This window comes from Marmota marmota, unplaced genomic scaffold, assembly GCF_001458135.2.
Source record: "Marmota marmota marmota unplaced genomic scaffold, marMar, whole genome shotgun sequence".
NCBI lineage: Eukaryota > Metazoa > Chordata > Mammalia > Rodentia > Sciuridae > Marmota > Marmota marmota.
In genome coordinates, this window is record NW_026000249.1 from 17,973,495 (window position 1) to 17,999,437 (window position 25,943).

General features: G+C 32.2%; 1 protein-coding gene across 1 annotated transcript in view; it reads left to right on the top strand.

Annotated features, from left to right (window-relative positions):
* Il1rapl1 (interleukin 1 receptor accessory protein like 1) overlaps positions 1-25,943 on the top strand; it is a 1,309,684-nt gene that overhangs the window by 728,349 nt on the left and 555,392 nt on the right. Inside the window, exons 4-5 of the mRNA XM_015488096.2 lie at positions 4,544-4,730; positions 7,364-7,517. Coding sequence (XP_015343582.1) covers positions 4,544-4,730; positions 7,364-7,517 — 341 coding nt within the window. The remainder of the gene's footprint in view (positions 1-4,543; positions 4,731-7,363; positions 7,518-25,943) is intronic.

Consider the following 25,943-nt stretch of genomic DNA (forward strand, 5'->3'; position numbering starts at 1 on the left):
TTGTACAATATGTTCTGTATACATGGTATATGCTGCTGGGTTACCCTTGTCAGAGAAAACTAGATTTTTTAAGTCCATATAAATATTTTCTTCATGGGAAACAGTAATTGATTGTCGAGTCTCAGTTATAAATAAAACTTTTCTCTGTACACATGCATGTTCTGTCTCACTAGCCATTTTAATAAGCATTGAAATCGGCAGTCATAAGTTTTTGCCTAGACTGCAGCCCATCTGTTATAAACAATAAAAGCCAACTGAAATATGTGCTAATGATTTTACCCTAAGTCCTGTAGGAGCATTCTCCTTACCCCATTTACCCCATTCCACACTATTTCCCTGAAGGCAGAGAGATATAGCAGTCATGCTACAAGTTTGATGATGGTGGAATGCACTCTTTGTTTTGAGAGTGTGCAAATTCCCCTCAGGGGAGAATCACATGTTTATTAATGTGTCACAAGATGCTTGCTTCTTGTTAGCTCTTCTCAATAAATAGGACTATAGTGTTGGTCGAATGTTACTTTATTTTTAGATATTTAAATCACTTTCTGATGAACAGAAACAGTAAACAAGTATTAAAATATTGAAAGCAATTTGAAAATAGTGCTATTTTGGGGAGTATGGAATTCCAAACATTACCAGACAGTGGTAAACAGTCATCTCACTGGGCTAAGGAACAAAAGTATCACTTTCTGATGATTAGGAGTTACTTCCATGTATAAAAGAGAAAGAGGCAATGGCTGGCTTGTGGAGTCCACGTGTTTCTTCAACTTCAGTCATTCTTGTCCAATCCACTCAGATATCCCAAATGAAAAGTATTAGAGCTTTTCTGTTTTGCTATACTTCATACTAATTATACACTCAAAAAGCTGAAGACATCACATAATGATATTTTCTAATATACCTCCTGAACAAAACACTGTGTTGTTATACTGCAGAATGGAAATATAAAGAAAGTGGATATAAAGAATTCAGTTCTGATAGTAAGATCTCACACTTACTGAGTGCTCACTATACGACAGGCACTGTTCTAATCTAATATTTTACAAGTTCTAACATGTTTGATTTCCACAGTAGCCTATGGTGTCTTTAGCATTATTTTCTAGTTATAGAGATGAGGAAAAGGAAGCCTAAGGATCCAAGAAACATTCCCTAGTTTTCAAGAATAATCAGTGATTGAGCTGGAATCTGAATCACTTCAGTTGGGCTTTGTCATTGTTGTTCCTAATTCATCCCTACCTATGTAAAAACATGCCTGGTATTTGATACAAGGAGGTATTATACAATAGACAAACTAAGCAGTCATTTGAGGAGAGAGAAACCCTAAGATTTATGTGAAAGGTTCCACATTAGAATATACTTATTTACACATTCATAAGTGTCTTAGAGTCAATAACTTAAATAATTATTATTTCTGAAAAAGTATAAGCTTACAATGAGCTTGGAAAGAGTATTCTCTAGTTTGTATTGGAATAAAATTAATAAATAATGCATGGGTAATATTGGCTGCAACCCCAGAAGGGATATGTTTTTCAATTGAGTGTGAAGCTCAAACTCAAATTTAGCACACTTTCTTTTCTCTTAAAGCTGTTTCTTTTTCAGTATTTTCCATGTTGAAAGATTGACTCTACCTTTCATATACTTAATTGAAAAGAAGTATCCATCTTGCATGCCTTTCTGTTTCCTCTCAGTTGTATTGATTTAACATCTTAAATATATTTTGAACATGACCCTTCTTACCCCAATACAAATTACCTTTTTTGAGGGTTGTCATTTTTTTCCTAAATGAGTTTATTGCTTTCCAATTGGCCTTACTGCATTTAGTCTTCCTTCCAATTCAATCTATTTTTTCTCATTATTTGTAAATAGTTTTCAATATCCATATTTCATCATTTCCAAATATAAAGTCCAAACTCTTTGAAGCAGCTTACATGATTTTCAGTCTTGCTCTTGTGCACTCTTCCAGTCTCAGGTCTTTTGTAACTACTTTATATTCCAGCCATATCACGTTATTTGCAATTCCTTAAACATATCCAGTTGTTCTATACCTTCCAGCATCTAAATATAATATTGCCTGAAATGGCCCTTCTCAAAATTGCTAAATTCTTACTCATTGTTTAAGACAATACAAGTATCACCATTTATGAAGTCTTATTGTTTGTTTCCTTGAAACCACTTTGGTAGTATATATGTTTTGTAGTATATATCAAATCAAATTTTTCAATTGTTTTTTCTTTTTTTAAGAGAGAGAGAGAGAGAGAGAAGGAGAGAGAGAGAGAGAATTTTTAATATTAATTATTTTTTTTTTTAGTTTTTGGCAGACACAGTATCTTTGTTTTGTATGTGGTGCTGAGGATCAAACCCGGGCTGCATGCATGCCCGGCAAGCGCCCTACCACTTGAGCCACATCCCCAGCCCCTAAATTGTTTTCTTATATATATTTTTTCTTGAATTTTGAAAGGTTGAGGATAGGAAACATCTTCTCATTCTTGAAAAGTCCCTAAACTCTCAGAACTCTTTTTGGACTTCTGAATGATATTCTTTAATGGTTAATTGTTTTACCTCTTAAATACTTGAGATCTACTTGTAGGCCAGAAAGTATAGAAAGATGGAGATGTGTACATTCAAAAAGAATCGTCTAATTTTTCTAAATATTCTTTGTTACTCTAACACTAAATAACTAATTTATTTTCTGGTCATTCTCATATTTATTTAGCATTATTAGCATTTAAGCAAAGCAAGGATCTAAATCAAGGAGCTGCTTAAATATCAGAGAATCTTGACTTCATAAGGAAGAGGTCCATTTACACAGATGTGGAGGAAAAAGGAACCACCATCACTGAGTACCTATGACAGGATTTACAGGGTTCTGTTAATACCCTGTGTAATACTCAAATAAGTACTGTCCTTCACCCCACCCCAGGCTCAGAGGAGTTAAATAAATTGCCCACTTTTCCAGAGATAATAAGCAACAAACAAAACTCAAATAACAGAAATTTGATGGCCAATTACATAAATTAGCAGTTGGACTCTTACCAAATGAAAAGTTCTCTACCAAACATTATACCTGATGATTATTTATTTCCATTGTCCAGCATCATGCATAAAACATTATCAGTGTTCATTGAATGGCCACAGACTTACATAGCAAGCATAAGTACTGCAATTTACACATAAATTTCACTCATTAACTCCTAATTCTTCAAAAAAATTATTTCTATTCTCACTTATCCAAGTTATAATCTTGACTTTGGAGCCAGGAAAGAAAAAAAATGAGGTCCTGAATTAATGACCCAATTGTGTAGAATATGTCTATGAGCAAAGAGTTGTTCTTACAATACTTTAGAATGCTTCTCTCTGACAACCTGAACTCCAAGTCTCAAGCCAAATGGGGAAAGATTATGATTTCACAATACTATTTTTTGGGGGGGCACTAAAGCACTGAGCCCTATCCCCAGCCCGATTTTGTATTTTATTTAGAGACAGAGTCTCACTGAGTCACTTAGCACCTCGCTTTTGCTGAGGCTGGCTTTGAACTCAAAATCCTCCTGCCTCAGCCTCTGGAGCTGCTGGGATTACAGTTGTGGGCTACCAATCCTGGCCCTTACTTTTTGTTTTGGGAAGTATACTAGGGATTGAACTGAGGGTGCTCTACCAAGGACCTACATCTCAAACACATTTTCTTTTTATTTTGATGCTGGGGATTGAACCCAGGGCCTTGGGCATGCCAAACAAGCCACTTAGCCACATTCCCCAGATCTAAAACACATTTTAATTTTTATTTTGAGGTGGGGGTCTCACCAAGTTGCTCAGGATAGCCTCCAACTTGCAATCCTCTTACCTCAGCCTCCTGAGTACCTGACATTACAGATGTGCACCACCATGCCTGGTTAATATTTTAGAATATTTTCTGCCCAGACTCAATAACATTTCTTACTAGTAAGACAACCAGTAATGCAAGTCTTGAGCAGCATTAATCCTGCCCTTTCATTGTACTTAATAGGTCTGTTTTCAGTGCTGGGGTTGTGGCTCAGTGGTACAGCACTCACCTAGCATATGTGAGGCCCTGGGTTAGATCCTCAGCACCACAAAAAAATAAATAAATAAAATAAAATTATTGTGCCCAACTACAACTAAAAAATAAATATAAAAAAATAGGTCTGTTTTCTACTTCTCTGTTGAGTTTGCCAATTTTAGCATAACCCAAAGCTTGACTTTCTTCCTGAACTAAATCTTCCTTTATTCCTTTTATTTTCTAGAAAAAAATCTCCATTAAACACTTTTCATACTGAACCTGGATATAAAACAAAACTTTTTTTTTTTTCCCTAGCAAATATAAAATATACAGTTAGCATTACAGGACCAATTGTTGTTTAGTTACATGACAAGAGGGAACCCTGAAGAATATGCCAAGAAAAAATAAAAATGAGTTAAACAATGGACTTTCTCCTTCTTTTTTTTTTTCCTGAGTGATTTAAACACTCTGTGTTGGCAGCACTTGATTTTTGTTTACAGTGGGTCACCATATTTATTCTGTTTGTTACAGAAACTCCACTTACTGTATGAAAGTATCCATCTCACTGACAGTGGGTGAAAATGACACTGGACTCTGCTACAATTCCAAAATGAAATACTTTGAAAAAGCTGAACTTAGCAAAAGCAAGGAAATCTCATGCCGTGACATAGAGGATTTTTTGCTACCAACCAGAGAACCTGAAATCCTTTGGTATAAGGTATGGATTGTGAATGAATTTATTGCCTATAAACAATTTCATGTGTATCTTATTCTGGGTAAAATTGATAAAAATTAAGTAGGCATTATGATATAGTTCAGTTCTGTTTTCCTAGAATGCTACAGCAATTTGTGTTGGTCATTTTAAAACTGTGACTTTAATAAATAGCATATTGGTTAACATTTGTATTGGTATTCTATTATAATAAGTTGCTATTTTTATATCTTATTTAGGGACAATTCTTTCAATTCTATTATAGTATAGGTTGATAATTTCAGGAATTAAAATATGTTGAATATTGATTTAATAGCTCTTCATATTAGCATTATAAAATATCCCCAAACTAGGAGAAAAATAATTGATTTACTTCTGTGATAATATGATATAGTAATTTTAATTGGATTTCCTATTTAATGAATATAACATTGTCCAAATTCTAATCTAATCTAAATGTATATATAAATGTAATCTAAATGTAAATATGTAAATATATACATATTTAAAAGAAATAACATCTGAGAACATTTTGTACCATTATGAAAATAGTATTAAACTTATTTTCTTTAAAAACAAAAAGAAACTTTAAAATTAAAGACAATATAGTCCAATCCCCTTTGTCCATATCACATCAATAATATTCATTGAAACTCCATAATTTATTACACTTTTAAGCTTATGTATGCCATGTAAGAATGTTTTTTGCTTTGGATGTACTAAACAAATAGAATATTGATGTGAACACTTTTATGGAATCTATTATCTGTGTATTAAAGATTCCTCATGTTAAATTTACTTTGTCTAACTTGCTAGAAGTTGGACTTGAGGAAACTGGGCCTCTTAATAACTAGATCCACAAATGTCAGTCTCAGAATAGGAGCCCTCATAACTGATTGCTCATGAATTCAAAATCTGTTAAAAATAAAGCAAGAAAAAAACCCTTGAACAATTTCAAAAGGATTTTGCCAAAATTAGCAATGCTCTTCTCTGAGTAAGATTTAATTTTGATTCTTTATAATGGGCAATGGAGAACTCAGAAGATCAAGGGAACAGTTGAAAATTTTTTCGATTTGTCCCTTTGTTTTCTATTCCTAGAGATGTTAAACAGCACTCAAAATTAGCAACACTGATTTCTGTTCCTTGGGAATGTGTTTTTTTAATTTCTTTTTTTTCATTTTTATATTTGAGTATTTCTAATTCTTGATACTTAGAAGTTTTCATGCCTTCAAAAGGCAAATTGTGAACAAGTCCTGATGATTGCTACAAGGGAAGTGGTAGTAGAGAAATTAGACCCAAGTTCTCTCAAACCAAATATTGTTCTAATCCTATGTCTATGTAGTCATTCAGCTGCTAGATACATAACTAATAAATTGATTTTACAAGTTCTATATCTTTCATCACCTTCTGTAAAGAGCATCTCAAATTTTGCTGAAAGATGAGAGGCTATATACACTGACACACATTTGATTTAAAAATAACTGGGTTCATATTGGTGCTTTAGCCGTGTTTCCACCATCACCACAATCATTTTGACCTCAAGCTATAAAGACCATAGTCATTGGTAGAGATACATTTATGTAGAAATTAAAAGTCTTATATTTCAGATTATATTTCCATTATTAGGACTTGACATCTGTAGTTTAAATAGCTGAGATTGAAAGATGAATGCTAAAGTAGAATACTATGAAATAATTATTCTGGCTAAATATAGATTTCATAATTCAGCACAGGATTTATGCAGTTTTGACAACTTATATAACTAATGTGAACAATAGAATGTATATTTTGATATAAAATAGCTGGATAACTGCCCCTCACAAGTATACAGAAGCATTGAGCCACATAAAATCATAACATGCAAAAATTTGATCTGGCAATAAAATTTTTTACAAATAGTATTTTCTTTCAATAGCGTCAAAGGTGTTAAGCTTTTTAATTTTTTTATCCTCATTCCATTGATTTCAAATCTGGCTGGGGGATATGGACTTTTGTTTTGGCAAAAACAGAAATCTCCTAAGCCAATGTCATTATAATCCAAAGCTTAATTCAGAAACCATAATTTGGTAGGTCTATCAAAAAGGAAAATAGATATTTATGAGAGTATAAGACCCTGGCATAAAATGTTGGCTATATCTCTAATGGATTATAGAATATACATGCTATGAAGAGATTTTATTTTTACTAAATTAAACATCATTTCAAATATTTGTACATTCATATATTTAAACTATTTTTATAATTTAAAATTTTCTACTTTTCATTAAATAATATACTTTGTGTTTTCTCTTATTAATATCAGTATGATTAATTTCATAAACATCAAATGTTAAGCATTTGCTTTTTAATTTAAGTTAGGAATAATGAACATATATGTCTTTTCTCATAATTAATAAATAAGTACATATCTAATGTAGAGATGCTAAACTTACTAACATGCCTCTTTCTAAAAATACTGTTTTCAAATTGAGGTACCTGATTTCCCAGAGCTTTAAAAAACAGAATGAAATTATTTAACATTAATTTCAAAAACTTTTGTCACTTAAAATTATAAGTTTAGAAATTACCATTACAGTGATTTAAAGAACCTTATTTTTCAATACTACATGTACTACCCAAAGTTTATGTTCTTTATGTAGGAATGTAGGACAAAAATATGGAGGCCAAGTATTGTATTCAAAAGAGATACCTTGCTTATAAGAGAAGTCAGAGAAGATGACATTGGAAATTATACCTGTGAATTAAAATATGGAGGCTTTGTTGTGAGAAGAACTACTGAATTAACTGTTACAGGTAATCACAGTTTTTAGTATTTCATTTGCAAGTAATGAAATTATAATTTTAAGTTAAATTTGGGGCTGCATATTGATTTTTTTTAATCTATGCTATGAAAAAGCACTCAACCAAATGCTAAGTGGATTCCTATAGGTGAAATTTATTCCTACTTGCTTTTAAATCATCTCACGCTGAAATACATTTGAAAGGTTAAAGAGAATGTGTTTAAGGAATTATAGAAACGCTAGCTTTTTAAAGTACTTGAAATAATGAGTTTACAATTTCAGAAAATTATGCTTATATTTTGTAGTGGTATTATTTTGGGAAACATTTTCTAGAGTGATGAAATTGATGTATGAAATCTACCTCTATGTTCTGTTTTATTCCAAATTAGAAAAATCATTTTTCTCTTTTCTTCATTTATCTCTCTATAAATCAGACATATGTGATCTTATGAACTAGAGGTTGTAGGTGTAGTCACCAAATAATTATGTAAGAAGCATTACCTAGCATTGTTCCTGTATCTGGTTGTTAAAGTGGGAAGACATAAGAACAATTTTAAGAACACTGCCTATAGTCATGAATCTACAACTCACTTGTCTCGTGATCCTGGTTGAATCACTACAATCTTCAGAATATTAGTTTTAAATGTATAAAATGATATTACATTGGCCTTATTTAATAGAGGTTTCTGCAAGGATCAAATGATGTAAGTTACTATGTATAAATTAAGTATGTAAAAGTAGGATTATATCAAAATGTTCATCATTTTGGTTATGAATACAATTTTATTAATAACTTTGTTCACTTTATTGTAAAACCACTTTCTAAAAACAGTTCCATATGAAAATGCCAGGATGGGGGTGATAGGAGCAATATTGAGTAGAGAAAGACATTATTTGAGAATTCTTACTGAGAGAGATGAGTGATGACTTTTTTAGTATGGTCATATTTATGAAACACATTTAGAAAATCATAAAAACATTAATTTAAATTAAAGAGACTTTGATTTGTTTATTGATTCACATAAAATAATTTTTCTCTATACAAAAATGTTTTGTGATATAGATCTCATAACAATTACTTTCTTTTAAATCACCAAGTTATGATATATTAGCTGAAAACTACTTTGGGTTTCATGGAATTTAATTGATGAATAATAATTATTTTGATAGAAGGAAATTTTAATTAAATAAATAAGGTGCTCTTTGGCAATACTTTTTATAAATATTAGACATAGTAAATAACTTACACTAGCAAAATATGATAGAGTTGAATACTAAAAACAAATTTAATTTCTGATTTGTATTATGTACCTACCATAAACATGTCTATAACTTGCAATCATTTGGTTTTCAGTTTTGTTGTGTTGAATAGTGTCTGTATAAGAAAATTCAAATCAACACTTTTATCATTTTACCTTTATTTTAATGGGCCAGTAGAAAATATGTCTGGATATACCTTAAATATTGAAGACATTTTTTCTATTCATTATTTTACTCTGTTTATACTGAAGAATTTTTTCCAAGAAGTAGGAATTGAGGCAAACAAATTTTAAAATATTAAGGAACAGATACATTCTGAATAGAAATAATAAGCATTTCTAGTGTTTATTCTTCTGAATGTAGAATTCATCCTTGTTAAGCACACTTTTTTTCCTTTCTAGAAATACTATAACTCTTATTAATCGTTAGCTATATGAGACAAATAGAAGGTGGATATTAGGTCCCAAAAGGTCAAACAATTTACATAAGGCTTAATTGGTAGAACCAAGAACAGAATTCTTCTATCCTAAATGATATTGAGGAGCACTATACTTTCTTAATCTTGGTTCAAAATTTCATATTTTTTCTCATAAGAAAATAAAGAATATTTAAATCCTGACATTCAAGAGAAAATTAGTAAAAGTTATAAGGAAAGTTTTCTTCAACTTATTCATTCAACTTATTACCATAATTCAATATTAAATAGTATTACTGGTGATACTTTTGGGCAAACAGATTACAAAGTTCATTTTGAGTACATATGAATCTCTTAGTAAATGGAGAACTGCCGCAGTCCGGCTGCAGCAAAATAACCGGGGGGTGATGTGCAACTTGTGTAGATTGATACAGCAGGAGTGGGAGCCGTTTATTGTAGGACAGGAGCAGTATTTATACATTCCACACAGCTTATCTTAATTAGCATAAACTAGATACATCAGTCAACCAATAAGAAATCTCCACACTTAATGGCTCCCTGGCGTTACTTCACAAACCACTCCCTCTGGCATTTTGCCAGGCGCCATCCTGACTTGTTTACAGACCTTATCATTTCCCCCTTTTATTTAATTTAAATAATGGCCATAGTGGTTTTTACACAAACACCATAAATAATCTGCTACAAGCAGAAGGGGAGGATACAAAATGCCACAATACCAAGCCAATTGATGGCTCCATGTAAGAAGCCCTTGGAAAAATTATACCAGCAATGACACCATTAGCAAAGATACTGAGTTACAATTTGTTGTAGATTACACTTTGTCTCAGTCCAGATAAAACAGTGTCTCAATAGATTAACTCACAGTCCAGGTAAATCACAGTCCAGGTAAGTTCTGCAGGCATCTAGCTTGATCTAAAGTCTCCTCTGTTTCTCAGCTGAAGTTTCGTCTGGTTCTCAGCAACACTGGAAATTCTTCCACCTTCGTCTTCACTGGCACTGGGATGAAGGCAGGAACTCTGGATTGCTAAAGAAAATCCTGTAGCATTCCACTAAGAAAACAACCTCCTGAACAATTTAGTACATTATCTCAGGATTTTTACATTTGAGTGCTCATTACTCATTAGCCTCCAGGTGTGGGAGAACCATTGTAGTTACTGGCCTTGGAAATGATCAAACTTCAGGGACGCCATGTGCGTCCTCTGCTCAGCTGCAGCGTTCTCGGGCAGCCCCAGATGGGGAGCGTCCGGACTCAAACTGCCACTGGGCACAGGTGGCAAGAGCCTGCGAGACTGTGCCTCTGGGTCAGGTTTGGATTTGGGCTCTTGCAGTGGCTTTCCGCTCCCTGGGCGCACGTGGCAACCGCTGCACCGATTCACGCACCCTCAGGTAACGAAAAGTATTCAGTAATAGCCTTTTGCTGTCACTTTTTTCCTGATAATCCTTCCTCCTCTGAACTTTCTTCTTTCTGACTAGAGTTCCTGGGCTTCCATCAACATATGCCCTAACTATTCTTGGTTCCACTGGGGTGCCTCCTTCCCTTAGTAATTTACTTAACACCCCTTCCATATTTTCATCACAAAGACAACATTTCAAGACGAAACAAGACACAAACATACTGTATCAATCTTCTCCATTTTTCTCAAAATGGCCATTTTTCCTCTCGCCCTATCTGCTTAGGGATGAGCAGATTTGCTCCCATCCTATCTAGGGACGGGGCTCCCCGTACGGGCCACCATCGCCATAGAATTAAAATACTATGTATTAAAATGCATTTTAGGAATTAACAAGGACATTGAGAAGATATTTTGTGCATAATATTTATTTATTTATTTATTTATGTATTTTTAAAGAGAGAGCGAGAGAGCGAGGGGGGGAGAGAGAGAGAGAGAGAGAGAGAGAGAGAAGTTTAATATTTATTTTTTAGTTATCGGCGGACACAACATCTTTGTTTTGTATGTGGTGCTGAGGATCGAACCCGGGCCGCACGCATGCCAGGCGAGCGCGCTACTGCTTGAGCCACATCCCCAGCCCCCATAATATTGATTTAAATGGTGTAATTGTATAGCACATTTACTTTATAACCAAATTATGTAGTAATTCTTAAGATATAAATTGTGTTCTTCAGTAAAGCAACAAAGGTGGAAAGTTCCTGATGAAGAATCAATGTATTTTTATCTTGGTTTTCTGTATATCATTGTCATATCATGTTGTACTTAATATAAATGTTATTCCAAGCATATCATTAAGTTCTAGTGGAGTTGCATTAAGCTGATGATAAACAAATATTTTAAAGTTTGTTGGAACATCTCTTTAAAAATAAAAAAAAATCTATATGTGGAAAGAAAATTTCTGGCTAAAGAGTCTAAATGTGCAGGGTGCAGGAAATATTGTTAGGGATAATGGCTGATTCTTCCCTTATTGAAAGTGTATCACATGTGATGGAATAATAAATCTGCCCAGCATTTTGGGTACTTCAAATATTCTTATATTTAAAAATTAAAATTTTCTCAGGGTCATCTCTACCCCCAACTGTCTTTTGTAAGTCTTAACTATACTCAAGTTTTTACTGTTCTCCATATATCCTTCCTGTGAACCATTACTCATAATGTTTTTCCATTGGAAGGCTTTTTCTTCCATTTGATCACAGGACTGATGTTTATGCTTTCTTCAAGGCACAGCTAAAATGTTACCTCCTCTTTGAGGCAAGCAGTCCTCACTTTGATGGCACTTTTAGCATCCTACTGTGGTACTTAGCGCATTGTTTTACAGCTATTTGTTCACACACATTCCTGCTTTTCTCTAGGAATGTGAGCATCTTAGAATCAAGAACAATCTCTTTTTTTAATTTTTTTCAATTAATTATACAGAACAGCAGAATGCTTTTCAACTCAGTGTACACAAAAGGAACACAACTTCTCATTACTCTGGCTCTACAGGATACAGAGTCACACCATTTATGCAATCATACATGTACACAGGGTAATCATGTCTATTTCACTTCACCATCTTTCCCACCGCCATATCCCCTCCCTTGCCCTCAATCTCCACTGCCCAATCCAAAGTTCCTCCATTCTTCCCTTGCCCCCCAACCCTACTATGGATCCGCATCCATATCTTTTCAAAAAATTTTAAAATAAGCATTTGGTTTTAGAATAGGTTTAGATTTACCAAAAAATTTCAAAGATAGTAGAGATCCCATATACCCATATCCAATTTCTTCTATTTTTACTATCTAACATTAGCATAGCACATTTATTACAACTAAAGAAGTAATGATGATACATTATTATTAAAAGTTGTCAGTTTATTCATTTTTACTTATTTTTTGCCTAACATCCTTTTTCTATTCCATGATCCTATTCAGGATAGGACATACATTAAGCTGTCATGTCTCAAGCTTCTCTTGTCTGTGTCTTTTTCTTACCTTCCTCATTTTTGATGAACTTTATATTCTGAGTAGTGACCAGGTTATTTTTTAGAATGCCCTATTTATGGAAAGGGTAAAGCTGATTTTTTCACAATTTTGCTAGGGATAAGTGTTCTTGAAAAGAAAATCATAGAGATAAAATCACAACATATCATACTATCAACATGACTTACCATCTTTGATATTGACCTTGGTGACCTAACAGTCTTTGTCAGGTTCTTCCACATAAATTGGGCTTTCCAACTTTCCATACTATATTTTTTAGAAGAAATTTATTTTTAGAAGAAAGTTATTTTTAGAAGAAAGTTATTGTATTTTTAGAAGAAAGTTATTATATTGCATTGTATCACATAAGGAGTGAGGAGTTTTGCTCCAATTCTTGAGAGCAGGGTAGCCATATAAATTATGTGGACTTCTACACAAGACATGTCTATTCTCCCACACGTATCATATCTGTTTATCCAATTGTCTATATCACATATAAACTCATGAATATTAATTTTGCGTTTTGTTTTATAATCCATACAGTTTTTTAAAATTTTGTCCTTCAAAATGTTTCAATTTGTCCCTTAAGACTTCTTTAAATTGGCTCCTCAGTCACTTTAGCATACCCCCATCATGTACATCTGTGTGTTTAAGCACTTCCTTAATTTCTGGTTCTAGAAAATGTTCTACACACATATTGTGTACTTATTGTCCAAGACCTAGTATCAGATATTTTTTTCCAGAATTCATGGACATTTAATTGGGGAAATGTACTGGAAACTAATATCTACATCTTGGGATATTTGTTGCTACTCATTGGTTATAGTTGGGTATAATAGCTTCTAAGCCCTTTCTATAAATTTTTAAATATGTAACCATTTGTATTTATAATAAATTAAACCTAAGTTCATACTAATGGTTCCAACTCTAATTCATTGGCATGTGAATTATTCTAGCCTCTACCACTTGTTCATCTGTAAATTCTCGACTAATCTTGAGAAAACTGGTTCCCATCATCTTTCATCCAGTTACTTAATCATTCTCTTCCAACATAGCTGTTTAGTGAAATTGGAATTTTTAACCTATATCTAATGAGGGAAACAACTTTACCCACTGGAGAACAGTACATATGTTTAGTTTATTTTGGCTTTAGTCTTAGAGCCTTCACCCATTTCTTATTGCTTAGGTCAGAATCTTTTCCCTCATTAAGACTATATCACAAATTAATAATATAGTTAAATTGTTTTATTATGCTTTGTTTTCCATCCGGGGGACCTCTAATCTCCTGAATGATGTCTTTAGACTTTTGCATTCATTGAGGTTCCCTGTTTGTGCTATGAATTTCTATGGGATTTAACATCAGAGATGCATAATTTCATGTATCAGTGTCAAATGCATAATATCTTGAATCACACAGTATAATTTCAACACCCCAAAAAGAATATTGTACTTACTCTGTTTAGCCCTTTCCCTCCCTCCTAAAACCTGCAAAACAGCAATATTTTTATCATAACTATAGATTGCTTTTTCTAAAGTATTGTATAATTCAAATCACATAGTATCATTTAGTAATATGCATTTCCCTGCTGTTTTCTGACTTCTCTTATTTTAATTGAACATTTAGTGTTTCAATTTTATCTCTTAATTTTTAAATAATTTTTACATTTATTTTATTGGTAGTCTTCAGTATTCCAATACATGTTTTAAACTGATCTCATTCCACTTGAACAAAAACCATTACATCACCTTATGATAGAATACTCTGTTCTTCTCTCTCATCCTTTATGACATTATTTTGATTGATTTCACTTATTCATGTACCATAATCACACAATCTATTGTTACTATTATTACTTTAAACAAAAAAATATCCTGTAGAACATTTTGGAACAAGAAAAATAAAATATGTACTCTTACCCTCATTTCCTCATTCTCTGGTACTTTTCCTATATATTTTACTTATACCTGAAAAATCTTCCTTTAACTTCTTCCAGTCAAGGTCTAATGTGATGTATTCTCTAAATTCTTTTTGTTTTGTTTTGTCCTAAGAATGTCTTTATTTTTCTTTCCCCTTTGATTGATGATTTAGGTAAATATAGAATTCTATATCAATAGGGGTTTTGTGTGTTTATTTTTACCACTTTCAATATTCCACTCCACCTTTATTGCTTGCATGGTTTTTGATGAGGATTTCCCTTGAATTTTTATCCTGATTGTTGATATATATTGTATTTCTTCTGTGTCCTTTCAAATGTTTCTTTTTGCTATGTTTTGTTCTCTTTGCTATGATTTTTTTCTGTATTTTGAATATGGTATGTGATTTTGGTATTCATCTCACTTGGTATTTTCTGAGCTTCCTGGATTTCTGCTTTGGTTTCTGTCATCAGTTTTGGAAATTCCATACATATTATCATTTAAAATGTTTCTTCCATTCCATTCTTTATTTTTTATTCTTTTGGTATTATAATTTTACATATATTATCCCCTGTGAATTTATCCCCAGGTTTTAGATGTTCTGTTTTTATGATTCTTTTCTTTGTCTTTACATTTCAGTTGTTGAAATTTTATTGACCTTTTTTAATATCTCTAATTCTTTCCTTGATTATGTCCCATCAAAAGCAATCTTAATCTCTGTTAATATGTTTTTAGATTTCAACATTTAATTTTCTTCTTTTTTAGGATTTCCATCTTTCTACATATATTACTTATTGGTTCTTTCATGTTATTTTATTTTAGAGCACTTAGTATATTAAACATATATATTTTTAGTCTCTATTAGTTTTAACATCTGTACTATAACTGATTCTGGTTCTGATGCGTGCTTATATGGTTTGTAACTCCAGTGGCTTCTGTTCCAAGGAAGAATCTTAATTGATTTTCTGAATTTGCCTGCCTAATAAATTTCTGGATGGTGATTTACTCAGAAACCTCAGTTCTCAAAAAAGAAAAGAAAGAAAGAAAAAAAATAATTTTTTTCAGGGTATTTTTAATTTTCTTTCTTTCTTTTTTTTTCCTGTAGCAATGAAGTGATGACCTCAAAGACATTCATATGTAAAAGTTAAAACTGATAGTGATAATATCATTTTCATTTTAGGATTCCCAATCTTGATAAGAATCTAGCATAATGTCTGAACTATAAGAGCCACTTAAAGGTGAGCATTGCTGAGTAAATTAATTCAATATAATTGACACACTCCAGTTTAAATCAGTTGATATTAAATTGTTCACAACTAGCAAAATAATACTTCTAGTATCTGAAAAGTAAAAAAAAAAAATGGAGGAATAACTCCTTCTATCCAGATCTCACTATCCACTTTAATTAATATTAAAGAATATTACATCCCTTTTTTCATTTCCTACATTATATTGCTGATTTAAATTGAGCTTTAAGTAAAAACACCTCACATTCCTCATTATACTTTCTAAGTCAAATGCCTACCCTTAGTTGAAATTTTAGATGTATCTTCAGGGCTAAAAAAGTCAGTTAAATTTCACTGAATGGTATCTCTGGTTTGAATGGAATCATTGTTTAAAATGTTATACACAAAAGGCTCTATATAAAACTATGTAACATGCTATTATAACACACTTTCTTTTTGTCTCATTGTGTACAGTTTTTATCCTAGCAAGAAACCCAAAATCTAGCCCATATTTTCTCACTTATTTTGATAATAAAATACAACAAATTATACAAAATATAAACATAGAGCAACTTAGAATGTTATCAGAAGCATCCAGCTAGTGAAAAATTAGAAGAGTAGAAGAGTACAGGCACCACAGAAGTCCCCTGATGGCCGTCTGTTTATAATACCCTTCTTCTCTGCCACTATGTGGTACATATATGACTTTTATGGTATTTGTTTCTCCTTTTTTTGTAAATTATATTAGCTAGAATTTATGTTCTCAAAAGGTATATCTTCCTCCTCTTTTTATGGATGAAAAAGCTGAGGCAAAAAAAAAAAGATTAAGTGGCTTTATCAAGGTCACAAAGCATCATGCTGACAAATTTAGGAATAAAATTTAATTCCCTGAACTTCAGTATATGATTTACTCCACTGGATAATTAATAGTAAGACATTGTAGTTTTCATATTAGCTCTGCTGATCACTATGAAAGATTTATCTTTTAAGTTCAACTGAAATACATTGTACTGAGACCTTTAATTCTTCTGCCACTGATGTAATTAAATGGTGTACTTCTGGTCTGGCCTGGGGCTGGAGTGATTGCTTTTATTTTTTTTCTCTATTTCTTTGAAAATGGTATATTTTATCTCCCTATTAAAAAAACTATTTTTGCTGAATTACTTCAAGAATTCAAGTGTGTCTTATTGAATATAAACTAACAAGAATTGATAAAATTCGTAAGAAGAGCTTGTGTATTTTTCTGGGTTTTGCTTTACATACTTGTTCACATCCCAGGATCAATGCTCACAAAAACTATCATGAATAATATTTTTGATAAAATGGAGCATATTACAATCTTTGCTGTTTTTATAAGTAAAGAGCTATCACACTGTAACTCAAAAATCATTTAGATTAATTTAGACTTTTGAGTTAAAAAGAATAAGCTCATCAAATATGGTGAAACTTAAGTTTGATCAATTTGTCTATCTAATCTTGACTTGGAGTTCAGACACTTGATCAAAGAGACTTCTTTCATGAGTAATTTCTAATAAATCTCCTGAAACAACTGAAAGTGATTACCTTAATTTATTGTTTAATGTCTCAAAATATAAAGTGGGCTGTACAGAAATGTACATAGTATATTCAATTAAATATTAAATATCAAGTTATGATAATATTGAATAAAACATATTTTTACTCTTAGGCAGAAAATGCATACATTTTAGAACATATTAATAGCAAAGTTGAGATGTAACATTTGGGGCCATGAGGAAAATAAGACATCCTTTACTTGGATGATTTCCATTAATAAAAACAATAATAAATATTAATAATGAGAATAACCATTCCTGAGTATCCATGATAGGCTGTGATTTATTCTGTTCTTTTTATAGTGACTCATTTTATCCATTTAAACTCAATTGATTGATTCTTTAATTTTTTCACTGCTTGCTAAGTACTTGATATTCTAAATTTCATTTATTTTACTTTATAACAATCCATTTTTATTGGCCACTTCTTATGGACCTTTGAATTAAAAGAAACCACAATGTATGTCCATTTATGGAAATGTGGCTGATTAGCTTCCCTCATTCTCTGTTGTGAAACACCTAGATATACTAGATGAAATTAAATATATATATATATAATTTTAAATGGTTTATTAAGCATGCAAAACAGTATAAAAATATCATGAGCAAAAAGGAAAGAGAACATGAACTAGAGCAATTAAAATAACTCTAGTCTGAGGCCACCTTAGTGGGGTGGGGAAGGGAAGAAGAATGCTGGAGTTGTCATTTTCAGTTCCAGGGTTTGGATTTTTTTTTTTTTTTTTTTTTGTAATGCTGGGTATCTAACCCAGGACCTCACTCATGTCAGGCCAGGGCTCTACCACTAAACCACATCCCTTGTCCAAGAGTTTTAATTTTAATAGCATTATGGGGGAAATAAAACTAGAATTTGGACTTTAGAGGTTAAGAATTTGTAACCAAAAGTCCTCCATAAATCACAGATTCTAGAAGGACTACCATGAAAGTGAACAGGAAAAATATAACCACTTGCATAGGCCAGTTTGCTTGCTATAATCTGAGCTTGTAATTTTTTTTTTAAAGAATCCTATTAATCCATCACTTTGTGCATTTGGGTGTTTGAATTTACACCATCCATGTGGTCTGAAAGCTCTTAAGTAAAAATTAGCATTAAAATGGGCCAGGCTATTAATATTTCTGAGCAATATACAGCAGAACTTCTAGAAGGATAAAACTTCAACCCATACCCTGCACAAAATTCCCATGGATAAAACACTACTCGAAATTGCATGACAAAAAAAGACATGATTGGCATGGATAAGGTATCTGTGGAAAAAATACAAAGCAGGCAACGATCCTTGTTTGATATAGTTAAAGATTCTTTTGGTGTGAGAAACAAGAACAAATATTGACATAGATGAAAGGCAGAACTCTGTCATTTATAGCTGCAAACCAAAGAAGACTTCCACGCAGGGAAAAGCAGGAGGTTTTTCTCATGGCTACCTAATGGGAGCTTTAGGGGCAGCTTATGACAAGTGGAATAAGGTTAACTAGGTTTGGGAGGCACTCTGAAAGTTGCTTTAATTGAATAATTTCTTGGACTCAAGGTCATAGGAGTTGTCCCTAGTTGTCTGGTACCTGGATCCAGGGCAATATAGATAGGTGCATAAAGGCCCCACAGTGTGAAAACCTGATAAGAGGAGTGTCTAGGATGCCATCTTAATTGGCTCCTCAAGAAGAAAAACTATTCGGGGCCTAAACTGGGTGCTGTGTCAAGACAGCATTTAAAAACCAGGTCAACAGGCAAATATATAGAGACAAAATTTAGTACACTATTTCTGGGAACTGGGGGTTGGAGGCAGAGAGTTCAGTTGTGTGGGGGAATAAGAGAAATAAGGAATGAATACTAATGGTTATGCAGTTTCTATTTCATGTAATGAAAATATTCTAATATTGTGGCGATGATTTCACAATTCCATGAACATACTAAGAATCATTGGATGGTGCACTTCAAATGAGTCTATTATATGAGATGTGAATTATATCTCAATAATGATGTTTTAAAAAACTGTGTCAAAACAGCATTAAAAATACACTATATTTGGGGCTGGGATTGTGGCTCAGCTGTAGAGTGCTCACCTAGCATGTAGGAGGCCCTGGATTTGATACACAGCACCACATAAAAATAAATAAATAAAATAAAGATATTAAAAAATACACTGTATTTAATCTTTAAGAATTCCAGGTACTGGAATCCTTAGATACAGGCTATCAATTAGCTATGGCTAAAACTGTAAGTGGCATTTTAAAAATCTAATGCAATATTGCTTACTGATGCTTGTGTGAAAGTGTAAATGTTAAGAACCACACTTGGTCAACTGGACTTCAAAACCTAAACCTATAAGCTTTTTTTTAATTTTTTATTGTTGGTTGTTCAAAACATTACATAGTTCTTGATATATCATATTTCACACTTTGATTCAAGTGGGTTATGAACTCCCATTTTTACCCCATATACAGATTGCAGAATCACATCAGTTACACATCCATTGATTTACATATTCTCTGGCTCTGCTTTTGGTATCTGACATAGTTCTTTAGCAAGAACTACCTTTTAATTTCTTGCTGCTTTTTTTTTGACAGTGTTGGATTTCAAATGTACTGCAAATTATTTAAATTTTAGGATAACATTACTAGTGTAATCCCAAGGACTGCTTGCCTCTTACAAATGGCACATTCATCTTTAAATGATTCATATGCTAGAGCTTTCTTGCTTCTACACTTGCATACCACCAGTTAACCTCACTGTTAGAGAAACTACTACTGTTTCTTTTACTGCTAGCTGTAAGACAGGCATTATGTGAAATGATTTATAGACATTATTATCTACATTGACCAAGGAGGAAATTCAAAGTACATTTTGTATTTATAATTTTAAATACAAATTACATCATTATTTCTAATGAACTTCTATTCTTTTGTTTGCTCTCTACCACTTCTACTTCTCTTATTCTCACTTCAGTAAACTCCAATGTGAGCATGAAAGACCCATCCAATAAGTACTCTTTGATGGAATGATGCATTTAGTTAAAGCACAAAGTAGCTAGAACAGAAGCACAAAGTAGCTAGAACTCTGCTGACCAACATAGCCAACTATTAGTAACATGTGCCTATAGAGCTCTGATATTTGGCTAGACTAGGATGTGATTTGCTTTCAATTTGAACATAGATACTTGAGTTCAAAGACTTAGTATGACAAAGATAGTGCAAAATATCCCTTCCGTGATTTCATATCAATTGCATTTTGAAATTATGATGTCTGTTGAATACAGTGTTACAAAATGAACTTCGCCTATTTTCACATTTTAAAATGTGGCTACTAGAAAATTTAAAATTTTATATGTAGCTTGCCTAGTATTTCTATAAGAAAATGCTATTGTAAAAAGGGAAATTTGGTCTTAATTTCAGGAAGTGTATGGGAAAGAAGCAGGACCAAAATACAAAGGTTTTGTTTTAATGATGAATCTACCATATATAGACTAACAAACCTTGACTGAGTTACCTATCTTCATTATGTATTGTCTTAATATTGGCATTATGAATACTAACAGTAATATGATAAGGAGTAAATTAGCAATCAATTGTACAGAAACAGATTATAAAGGAACATTCAAATGAAAGTGGCTCTCACTATGAGTTGGTCTGATCTGTGAATCTTTACCTTGGTTTATTGTAGTTGATGTAGTGTCAATAGATGTTGAATACCATTATCAGAATGCCTGGGAACAAAGTGTTTTGGAGTTCAGACTTTTTTTAGATTTTGGAATATTTGCATTTTTATAATGAGCTATCTCAGGGATATGAAGCCAGGTCTAAACACAACATTTACACACACACACACACACACACACACAGTACCTGCACTTTGCATAAAAAATATACTGCACTTGTATTTTCAATATAGACCATCACAGGAAGACAAGTATAGAATTTTGTGGAATTTTGCATTTGTGATGTTAAAATGTTTTGGATTTGGAGGATTTTTGATTTGGAATTTTTGAATTCAGGATGTTCAACTTATACTGTGAATCCAACATTTCAAATGTCACTAATTATCATCAATACAGATAATTTATTAATATTCACTGATCAGTAAGTAATGATTTACACACATGGAGAAATCTCAAAATATCATACTTTTGCAATCTACTAATAAGAAAGGTCCAGTATCTATACATAGGGTAAATAATGAATATATGCATTGTTACATTTGAGCTGATTATATATTATGTGCATATATTCATGCATGCATATACATACATGTATATTTGTGTATATCTTAGCACATATCTTATTTATTTATTAACATCTTTTCTACCAATAATCAGGAGATAGTTTATTTGATAATTTATGAACATTCCAAAGATACATTTGAGTATTATTCTACTTATATGAAGTACCTAGAATAAGCAAATTCAAAGAGACAGGAAGTAAAATAGAGGTTTTCAAGTGTTTTGGAACAGGAGAATGGGGAATTATTGTTTCATGGGAGTAGAGTTTCAATTTAGGATGATGAAGAAAATTCTGGAAATGAATGTGTTCATGATTACATCATACTGTAAATATACTAAATGTCATTGAATTGTCCACTAAAAATGTTTACAATTTTAAGTGATATATCATGTGTATTTTACCATAGAAACCCACTTGAAAGTAAGTGTCTGTTAATAATAGTTTGAAGTGTATTTTTTAAACTATCATATCAAGAAATTTTTGTGGTTTATTTTTTTAATTTTTAATTTGTTTTAATTAGTTATATATGACACTAGAATTCATTTATGCACCTTTATATGCCATTCATAGAGTGGATATAATTTCTCATTTCTCAGAGTGTACATGTTATAGATTCACATTGGTCATATAGTCACATATTTACAAAAAGTAATAATGTCTGTTTCATTCTTCTATCCTTCCTATCCCTACATCCCCTCCCCTCCCTTAATTTCCTTCTACCTAATCTAAGGTAAATTTATTCTTCTCTAGTTTCACACCCCCTTTATTGTGAATTAGCATCTGCATACTAGAGAAAACATTTGGCCTTTGTTTTTTGGGATCAGCTTATTTCACTTGGCATGAAATTCTCCAACTCCATCCATTTATTGACAAATGCCATAATTGCATTCTTTTTTAAAACTGAGTAATATTCCATTCAATATATATACCACATTTTCTTTATCCATTCATCTATTGAAGGATACAGAGGTTGTTTCCATAGTTGAGCTATTGTGAATTGAGCTGCTATAAACATTGACATGGCTGCATTACTTTAGTATGCTGATTTTAAGTCCTTTTGGTATAAACCAAGGATTGGGATAGCTGGATCAAATGGTGGTTTCATTCTAAGTTTTCTGAGGAATCTCCATACCACTTTCCATAATGGTTGTACCAATTTGTAGTCCCATCAGCAATGTATGAGTGTACCTTTTCCCCCACATCCTCACCAACATTTTTTGTTGCATGTATTCTTGATGATTGCCATTATGACTGGAGTGAAATGAAATCTTTATTGTAGTTTTGATTTCCATTTCTCTAATTGCCAGAGATGTTGAACACTTTTTCATATATTTGTTGATTGATTCTATTTCTTTTTCTGTGAAGTGTCTGTTCAGTTCTTTAGCCCATTTATTGATAGGGTTATTTGTTTTATTGCTGTTAAGTTTTTTGAGTTCTTTATATATCCTAGAGATTAATACTTTATTGGAGGCGCATATGGTAAAGATTTTCTGCCAATCTGTAGGCTCTCTCATCACATTATTGATAGTTTCTTTTGCTGAGAAGAAGCTTTTTAATATGAATCCATCCCATTCATTGATCCTTGATTTTACTTCTTGCATTTAGGGGTCTTGTTAAGGAAGTCAGATCCTAGGCAGACATGGTGAAGATTTGGGCCTACTCTTCCTTCTATTAGGCACAGGGTCTCTGTCCTAGTGCCTAAGTCTTTGATCCACTTTCTGTTGATTTTTGTGCAGGGAGAGAGACAGAGGTTTAATTTCATTTTGCTACATATGAATTTCCAGTTTTTCATATTTTTTAGTTGTAGATGGACACATTATCTTTATTTTATTTTATTTATTTTTATGTGGTGCTGAGGATCAAACCCAGGGCCTCATGCATGCAAGGTAAGTGCTCTATCACTGAGCTACAACCCTAGCCCCAAATTTCTAGTTTTGCCAACAATTTTAAGACCATCTTTTCCCTACTTCATGTTGGTTCTCCAGTTTGACAATCATTAATTTTTCTATAAAACTTTTCATGTTCAAGTCATTATGTTGGTACTTGTTATTAACTACTTTTAGTTTTGACATCAGAAAAAATAACTAAGAATACACATTGTACCTATTTCTATACAGCATCTCTGCTTGGAAGGTTTGCTAGGACAAACAAAGGAAACCTCTATTGCTCAAAATTCTCTGTATCTTCTCAGTTTCATCAAATCCAAGACTGAAAATATACTCTAGGATGATACATTCCTGGTTAAGATAGATGAATATACATCTAAAACCAAAAGAAAACATAATAGGATCTAGACTCTTGAAGAAAGACTCTAACATATTTAGTGGCAATTAATTATCAAAGCACCATGAATAAAGATGGCTGTAACCTCAATGCTACAAATAATTTGTAACATTTTTCATTATAAATCTAAAACAAGAAAACTAAACTTAGCATATAATGTCAATACTAAAAACTATTTAAAACATGTAATTTTGGATAAGATTCATTTCTTAATGGTTTACTAAACCAATTAGATGCTGTGGTAAAATATCTAATTATACTTATGTCTATAAACACAAAACACACACACACACACACACACACACACACACACACAAATACCCCTAAGCCTTTTCTTGGACAGAGAATAATCAGATGCATTTTACATATACTTCTTATATTCCTAATTTTATATTTGGTACTTAATCCAGAAATTTATAACCTGGGATAAATAAAACCAAGTTGATTTGTTTAAGTAGTATATTCCTACTGGACTTAATGATATTATATCATTCTAATGTTAGTTTGAATAAATTACTATTGTATTATTTTTCAAAATGGACATTAATGTATAGAACTTACCATTGAACTGTTGTACAAACTGCATAATCATGCCTTTACTGCATGTTGAGTGTTTTTGTTAATAAACTGAACTCTGACAGTTGAATATATTCAGTACTAAGGAAAAAAATTAAAATCACAGGCTAATTTTAGTTGCATAGATAAAAACTAGCAGTGACCACATTGAAAATCCAACAGGTAATGTGTTTCATCATGATTTAAAACTGTTTCTGCCATGTGTGGTGGCACAATCCTGTAATCCAAGTGGCCCAGGAGGCTGAGGCAGAAGGATCACAAGTTCAAATCTAGTCTCAGTAACAGGGAGGTACTAATAAATTCAGTGAGATCCTGTCTCTAAATAAAATACAAAATAGGGTTGGTGATGTGGCTCAGTGGTCGAGTGCCTCTGGGTTCAACCTGTGGTACCCACCCCCAAAGTGTTTCTGTTTTTCTTAATAATCTACTATTTATATGGCAATCCTTATACTTTCTTCAGATCTCTTATTCTTTCCTGGTCAAATGGGGAGATTAAATTTATACCTCTGTGATTTTAGCAATTGACAATGGTTCCTGAAAAAAACAATAATTGCTCAATTCTTGAAGAGATTTCTGATGCTGCTTTCCTTGGGGGATTTGAAAATATGACAGAATCCCACCTGAGTCAGGCTGAGGCATAGACAGGCTGGAGAAAGATCGTCAAGTCACTAGTGATTTTTCAGTTATGTTAAATTTTTCATTACTCATTTTTTTCAAATAAATTTTATATTTTAATAATGGAAAATAATTAATAAAAAGCTAAATTTCAATATAACTGTTTAATAATTATATAATAAACTTTGAATAATGGATGCCACCATGAAAATGTTTAACTATTGGAAAGAGCAGTTATTTTTTATGCTATGAAAAGTTCCAATAATTATATTTCTAGTGATTTCACTTGTCTGTCTCAATATTAAAAACACCTTCATGATGATGAAGCCAGGCAGTACCTCTTTACTTGAAACTGATATGGATATTCTATGATACACATTTAGAAGAATTTTTCAAAATACATTAGAGAAAATGGCATGGAAATGTAGTTTTTGTCTTCATGGAAAAATATATGACTTTTGCATCATAGGAAACTTTAATGTTTTCACTTCTTAAAATATTTGATCAAGGCTTTTAGTCACTATATTAGCATCTGTTGTTCCATTTGGAGGACTGAAAAAATCCAATGAATTGTAAATGGACAGTTCAACATGAATATGCAAATTTAAAACATTTTAGAATTCTATACAAGATGTAAAGAAGTAACTTATTCTGTGTCTTAATTAGAAGACCTTAGTATATATTACTTAATCATCTGTTGGTTTGAGCAGTGGGTTCCACTGCATCACATCAACCAGCACATTCTGGAATATAAGTAGCATTAAAAAGTTTTTAGGAATATCAGAGAATTTGTCTCAAATTATACAGTGCAATGTGTTTTCCAGGTAAAAGAGAAAAATACAAACATTTAAGGGATATTATGTTAAAAATAGGAGCAATATATATAATCACCAGTATATTCTGTGTCAAAGAT